This window comes from Excalfactoria chinensis, chromosome 27 (genome assembly GCF_039878825.1).
Source record: "Excalfactoria chinensis isolate bCotChi1 chromosome 27, bCotChi1.hap2, whole genome shotgun sequence".
NCBI classification, from domain to species: Eukaryota; Metazoa; Chordata; class Aves; order Galliformes; family Phasianidae; genus Excalfactoria; species Excalfactoria chinensis.
The window spans coordinates 230,807-237,929 of NC_092851.1; the positions used below are offsets into that span (position 1 = coordinate 230,807).

Consider the following 7,123-nt stretch of genomic DNA (forward strand, 5'->3'; position numbering starts at 1 on the left):
TCTGTCGGGGGGCGTAGAGAGGTTTGTCTGTCTGCACAATGAGGTGACCCCGCGGCCCCCCCAGGGCCACACGTAGACTCCGGGTTCTGGGGGGGGGCAAGTGAGGGCTATGGGCCTCCAGGAGCAGCCCCCGACCCCACAGCGCCCCACAACGCTCTGCCTGCACTGGGGTGACCTATGGGGGATATGGGAAGGAGGTGTGAGGTGACGTGGTTGATGTGGCAGGAGAGCACCCAAGGGTGCACATGTGTGCCATGGGGGTGTTCCCAACCCCCTCACCCTATAGGACACCCCTCCAATGTCCCCATATGCCCCGGTGTCCCCATACCTCAATTTGTAGGAGCTGGTTGAAGTTGTTGTGGGCTGTGAGGGCAAATGGGACCGGGAGGGCACAGGGCCCAGCCCCACGGTCACCCTCAGCCCACGCCGTCACTGTCCCCATCACCGGCCCCACAGATGCCACCAAAAGCCCCATAGGGGACCCCAGGGCCACACGCCGGGGGGCCACCAGCACCAACCTAAGGAAACACTGCTTGAGCCACCAGCCCCACAGCAGCTCCATAAGCCCAAACAGATCCCATAAATACACAGACACCCCTTAGGTCCATAGTCCCTCTGAGATCCCACAGGAATCCCCCCCCAAGCCCAGGCCCCATAACCTCCCCAACCACACGGAAATCTCCCTCAGTCCCACCAGACTCCATCACACCCCAATCCTACAGCTGCCCTCAGATCCAACAGCAACCCATAGTTCCCATAGTGGACACTGCAGGACATTCATAGTCCCATAGCTACCCCACAATCAACCCCAACCCCATAACCCAGCCTCATAACCCCATACTCAGGGTCCTGGGAGCTGCCCTCCATTAAGAGAGTGAGGAAGAGGAGGAGGAAGAGGCTGAAGGTCCAGGGAGGCCCCATGGCTCCGGCGGTGTGGGGCAGATCGGGGCAGTGGCACAGGGACACCGGGATTGGGGTCAATCATTAAAGGGGGGGGAGGACATCAGGGTCCACCTGCAGACCCGGAGGGCATCGACCCCAGATGGACCAACGTGGATGTGGGGAAGAGGAACAGGGCGGCCCTGTGGGGAAAAGGCACAGATCCCAAAGGCAGCTCGTTGTCACCGCCTTCATCCCCCCCGGACACGGTGCCGCTGACCCTATAGATGAGACCCCATAACAGCGCCTTGAATGGAATGCAGAACGAATCCTTTTCACTGCCCCCTCCGACAAGACAGAGACCCTCGCCCCCCCTCCGGGGTAGGGACAAGGCCGGGGTGGGGACACAACCCGGGTGCCCCCCCTGTGCTCGGTGAGCCGGGGGTTTCCCACACCGCGCCCTTCCAGCCCCATCCCCCCCCCGCAACACGCAGCGATTTCGCTTTCGCTTCACAACCTGCAAGAGCTCATTCAGCCTGGCTCCCGATGACGTCACGAACGCTCACTTTCACCATTGGCGAGGCGGAGGCGGAGGAGCCAATGGGAGTGCGGGGAGGGTCCGGGAAGTCCCAAAAGCTGAAGGAGCGGCGCGGGGTGCGGCAGTTACAGGAGCTCAACGATGTGGCTGTGCGGGATGCTGGGGCTGCTGCTGTGCGCCGTGTGCGGGGCGGCGGGCGGTGAGTGCGGCCGGACCGGGACCCCTCCGTCCCCGTAACCCCACCCCGGGGCTGTGCCCGTGGGACCCCCACCCGCGGCTCACGGCCCCGCTGCGCTCCGGCCCCGCAGAGCTCCATTCCCTGCGGTACTTCCACACCGCGATGACGGATCCCGGCCCCGGGCTGCCCTGGTTCGTGGATGTGGGGTACGTGGACGGCGAAATCTTCGTGCACTACGACAGCACCGCGCGGAGGTTCGTGCCCCGCACTGAGTGGATGGCGGCCAACATGGACCAGCAGTACTGGGATTGGCAGACGGAGATCGCACAGAGCAATGAGCAGAAAAGCCGCGTGAGCCTGGTCAATGTAGCACGGCGCTACAACCAGAGCGGTGGTGAGCACGGCCGGCACCGCGGCTCCGTGCTGTGGGATGGGGCTCCATGGCGCAGTGCCGCCCGCACCCCCCAGGGCTGGTCCTGCCCGGCGGCACCGTCCCGGGGCTGCCCGTCACAGCCCCACCGAGCTCGGGGTGCTGCGACCCGGGGGGACCCCAACCCCATCCCCACTACAGTGGGACCACTGGAGATGGAGAAGCCCTCACCCCCTGCCCGGCTGTGTTTCAGGGTCTCACACACGGCAGTGGATGTATGGCTGTGACATCCTCGAGGACGGCACCACCCGGGGGTATGGTCAGTATGGCTATGATGGGAGAGACTTCATTGCCTTCGACAAAGACACGATGACGTTCACTGCGGCGGTTCCAGAGGCAGTTCCTACCAAGAGGAAGTGGGAGGAAGGTGGTGCAGCTGAGAGATGGAAACATTACCTGGAGGAAACCTGTGTGCAGTGGCTGCGGAGATACATGGAGCACGGGAAGGCAGAGCTGGGGAGGACAGGTGAGGGGGATGCTGCGATGTGAGTCTGAAGGTGGGGCGGGGGCTCAGTGTGGGGAGCTCAGCCCGGCCCTCACTGCCGCCCACCTTCAGAGCAACCCGAGGTGCGAGTGTGGGGGAAGGAGGCCGACGGGATCCTGACCTTGTCCTGCCGCGCTCACGGCTTCTACCCGCGGCCCATCGCCGTCAGCTGGGTGAAGGACGGCGCGGTGCTGGGCCAGGACACCCACTCGGGGGGCATCGTGCCCAACAGCGACGGCACCTACCACACCTGGGTCACCATCGAGGCGCTGCCGGGGGACGGGGACAAGTACCAGTGCCGCGTGGAGCACGCCAGCCTGCCCCAGCCCGGCCTCTACTCGTGGGGTGAGTGAGGGGATGTGGGGCTGGGGGGCTGCGGGCTGCCCCTTCCCCTGCTGACGGCCCTGCCTTCCCCCAGAGCGGCCACAGTCCAATGTGGTGCCCATCGTGGTTGGAGTGGTCGTCACCATTGTGGCCATCGCCATCATGGCTGGTGTTGGATTCATCATCTACAGACGCCATGCAGGTAAAAGTGGAGAGCTGTAGGATAGTGGGGGCTGTTGGGGGATTTAAGGCTCCCTCAGGAGCCCCCAGCCTGGCTGTGATGTGAACCTGTGCTGATGCATCTCTCTGTCTGCAGGGATGAATGAGAATGTCTACAACATGGCGCACCGTGAGTGATGAGGGCAGCGCTGTCTCTCACCTCTTCCTGATGCCAGCAATGTCCCCACTTTCTCCCAGGGTTCCCCTTCCTGGTTCTTGGGTCTGCTCCTTGCCCCTTACTGAGCACTGGGCTGGGGCTCATGGCTGTGAGAGTCCTTCTTTGTTGAGTGCTCAGGATTGTTTATGAGTGTAAGATCTGGCCTGGGATGAAATAGCTCCAGCTTGGTATGGGAGAACTGGGGAATGAAGCCATCGTGCCCTGTGAAAAACAGGATGCAGATGGGTATCCCTGCTCCCTCTTACCTGCTGGCAAGGCCCAGTAGATGGGAACAAAGGAGTTTCTGCTGAGATCCCAGAGCCAGAAGTTTCCACTCCAAGGAGAGCTGACTCAACTACTTTGGATTCCAGCTGTCACTCCAAAGAGAGCTGACTTGTCCACTTTGGACCTATTTATAAGTTGGTGATACCATTGGAAATTGTCGTCGTGGTCACTGTCATCACCAGTGGAACAACAACGCCTGACAACCCACCACTACTGAAGATCAATGACTGAACTACAAACCTCAATGGATCCATGGTGCTGACTATCTCCCTCTTGCTTCCTACAGAGACTCCTGGCTTCTATTTAATATTTTTGCTATTGCCTGCCTTCCTTCCCCATCCCCCTACACCATAATAGTGTCCGTCCTCCCCTTCCCCATCTCCCTGATAAAGTCTTGTAATAAATTGGTCGGACCAACATTTGAACCGTTGTTTCTTCATCTCACACCAGGTATACATGTATCAAAGAACCTTGCCTGCCTCCTATAAACTGGAGTGAGACAATGGTTCTTCTTATCTTACAGGCCAGGAAGGTGGAACCAGCAACTCAATCACAGCTGCGGTGTGGGGCTGGGGGTTTGAAGGGGTCCCTGTGCTCCTTGTGGTGCTGCACCAGGGCTGGGCTGAGACTCTGCAGGGAGCAGAGGGTTGGGATGTGAACACAGCCCTATAGGACACCATCTCTTCTCCTCCACACAGGGAGCAACCCCACCATCTGAGTGCTGTGCTTCAGCCTGCAAGGAGCCAACTGGCCACATAAGAATTTGGGATTGGTGATGGACACTGCCCCATCCTCTCTACCTCTCACATCTCCTTCTGCTTCCTATGCTGTTCTGCTTTGCCTGTGCTGCTTCCTGTGAAATAAAATGTTGGGTTTTTCTGTGCTCATTCTGCCTGCATCCTGCTCTGTGCTGTGCTTGGGGATGGGGTGGGTGAGGGATCCTTGGCCTGGTTTGGCTGCTCAGGCTGCTGAGTACCCGCTGTCCTCTCCTCTTCCCCACTCCCTGCTGCTCACTGCCCCATGTGTCCCCCCATCCCTCATCGCCTCCCCTCTGTGACCCCATGCTGATGGCTGTCTGCTTCCCCATCCAGGATGAGCTTTGATTTTCCCAATGCCATCCCTGTGAGCTGGAATGTGGTCTCCTTGGCGCTCATCTCACCTTCCCTGCATATACCGACACAACAGGATATCCTGCAGCACTTCCCTTCCCCCCCCCTCCCCCGTCCTGCTGCCTTTCCAATCCTCACCCACAAACATACCCACTCCACATCCCTCCTCCCACCCTCCCCCACGCTCTTGTGTCCCTGCTGTGCCCCCTCCGGCTCCGTGATGCCCCCACACGCAAATAAATACGATTGTTCTGCTGCCCACCAGCCCTCTTCTGCTTCATTTACCACTCCCCCGCCCCCGTTTGCTGTTATTGGGTGCTCCGCTCTTCCTGCTTGTGGGGCTGGGCGTCCCTCCCTCTCCCTGCACTTCTTACATCACCGGCACTCCCCGCCCTGACATCCCAGCACCGCCCGGCTACAAACACGCATCTTTATTCCAATCCTCACCCACAAACTTGCCCACTCCACATCCCTCCTCCCACATTTCTCCATGCTCCCGTGTCCCTGCTGTGCCCCCTCCGGCTCCCTAACCCCCCCCCCACATTGTACCTCACACCCAAATAAATTATTGTTCTGCTGCCCTCCAGCCCTCTTTTGGTTCATTCCCCCCCGTTTGTGCTTACTGGGAGCTCCACTCTTCCTGCTAGGTAGGGCGGTTGTCCCTCCCTCTCCCTTGTAATAATACAAGAATGATGGTGGTATATATCCAAGAAGGTTATCTATAGGAAAAATTCACCAATACAGATGCCTTCAGTCCAGCTGGAAAAATGCTGAGGCTGGTTATCCAATCTCCACATAGGAAAGATCTCAAAGAGATGCTGCCTTAGTGCTGGTCAGCCCTTAAATAAAGGCTAGGAGAGCTGGAGTCAAGCTCCACCCCTTCAGGGAGCACAGCTGAATTACCCTCACCTGTGCTCCTACAGCTGAACCCACACTTGCCTCAGCTGATTAATCAGAGCTTCAGGCTGTGATTACCAGTTTCCCATACACCTACCTGTTCATCTGTACTAAACTGCAAATGTTTAAGCAAGTAAACTTCCTCACTTTTGGCCAGTGGTTTGTCTTATGGTTACAAGTTCATCACTTACTGGAGTTATTTCATTTGTTACCAAATCCAGTGCTGCCTTTTGCACTGGATACTTTTCTGTTCAGGGAGAGTGGAACCCTCCTGGACCCTGCCAGCCCCTTTCCCCCGGGATAACACGTTTCCTGGATCTCTGCAGATCAAGGCTATTCTGGCTTCCAATGTTTTGCTTTTGTCCCCATTCACATCACAAGCCATGGAGGAGGTGTGGGGAGGGTTGGGTGGTTGTGTTCTCTTGCCAGCACTTATCTGCTTTGGCTGGGGCAGGTCACTGACTTTGGTATTTTAACTCACTGTTCTTCTTTAACCTTTTTGCTGGTGGTTGTTGTTATTTGTCACAATTCCACTGTTCGTACCCTCTATTACACCTGCACGTAACATGAATAATTCCACTTCCATATAGCATTAATGTTCACACATCCCTATAGCATTAACAATTCTACACCTATTTAGCATTAACAATTACATTTCCATACACCCTTTGCATTTATACTCTCATATACCATCAACGTTTAGCAATCACAACGACAGTGACGACAATGAGTTTATCCTAAGCATTCTTTCTCTCCTCCAAGTTATCAGCAGAAATGGACCTTCCCATTGACCCGATTCCAAATTCCTTCATCTTATCATATTTTTTCCATGCATTTTCACTCTTTCCTCATTAACTGGAACAAAGTGAGGGCTACCGGCTGTCCCCCGTCATCACATCCTCGATGTAAAAGGTTCAATACATGTGTCGTTTTAGCAAGCCTTCCTGCTAGAAGTGCCTTCTCCATTCCCTCCTTCTTGCTTAAGCAGCAGAGATTTAAGGATGAATATTGTCCGCTGATACCACTCGGCTGGTGCTGACACTTTACACAGAGGGTCCCTGTTGATCCAAACCCTGCAGCACCCCTTTCCATGGGCGCAGCTGGCACCGGCTGTGCCTGAGAATCCATCAGTCGAGCAATACAAGTGCCGGCCAGTGATTCCCATGGAGGCGTGGCTGTGACTGTGCATCACAAGTCCTGCAGGACTCTGTACAATAACGCTTCCCAACGTGGCTCTCGATCCGAGGCTACGATAACTTTCAACATATCTGCATCCCCGGCTTTCCTAGCCTCCCTCTGAACAGCTGTGCGTACATCACGCAAATCAGGAGGGGGCAAATCCGTCTCTTCTTTAGGGTCTATGAGGCCGGGATCAAAAGGGAAACCTGGATCCTTGGGAGGCGAGGCAGTAAAAACCTCATCCGATGGTGGTGGCGGGGCAGCCGACGGCACTGTGGGCCGATCTGTACAGCGACCAGCTGCTCCCTTACCCTCAGGCAGACTGGGGGTGTCAGGTTGCGATCTTAAGCGGCTCTTTAGAGCTTCAATATTCTGGGCTCTTGTCGGGTCTGCGTTTTAGTGACCTGGATACGGGTCATGAGTCACCAGCATTAAGCTGGGAAC

At 56.9% G+C, this 7,123-nt stretch overlaps 1 protein-coding gene across 1 annotated transcript; it reads left to right on the plus strand.

The window, feature by feature from the left end:
• The first annotated feature begins 1,536 nt into the window (after nt 1-1,536).
• Nucleotides 1,537-3,909, plus strand: LOC140263068 (class I histocompatibility antigen, F10 alpha chain-like). The gene is made up of 6 exons (XM_072357810.1): nt 1,537-1,616; nt 1,726-1,989; nt 2,219-2,491; nt 2,582-2,854; nt 2,928-3,035; nt 3,150-3,909. The coding sequence occupies exons 1-6, from the start codon at nt 1,559-1,561 to the stop codon at nt 3,188-3,190; spliced, it is 1,017 nt and encodes a 338-aa protein (XP_072213911.1). The 5' UTR covers nt 1,537-1,558; the 3' UTR covers nt 3,191-3,909.
• The last annotated feature ends 3,214 nt before the right edge of the window (nt 3,910-7,123 follow it).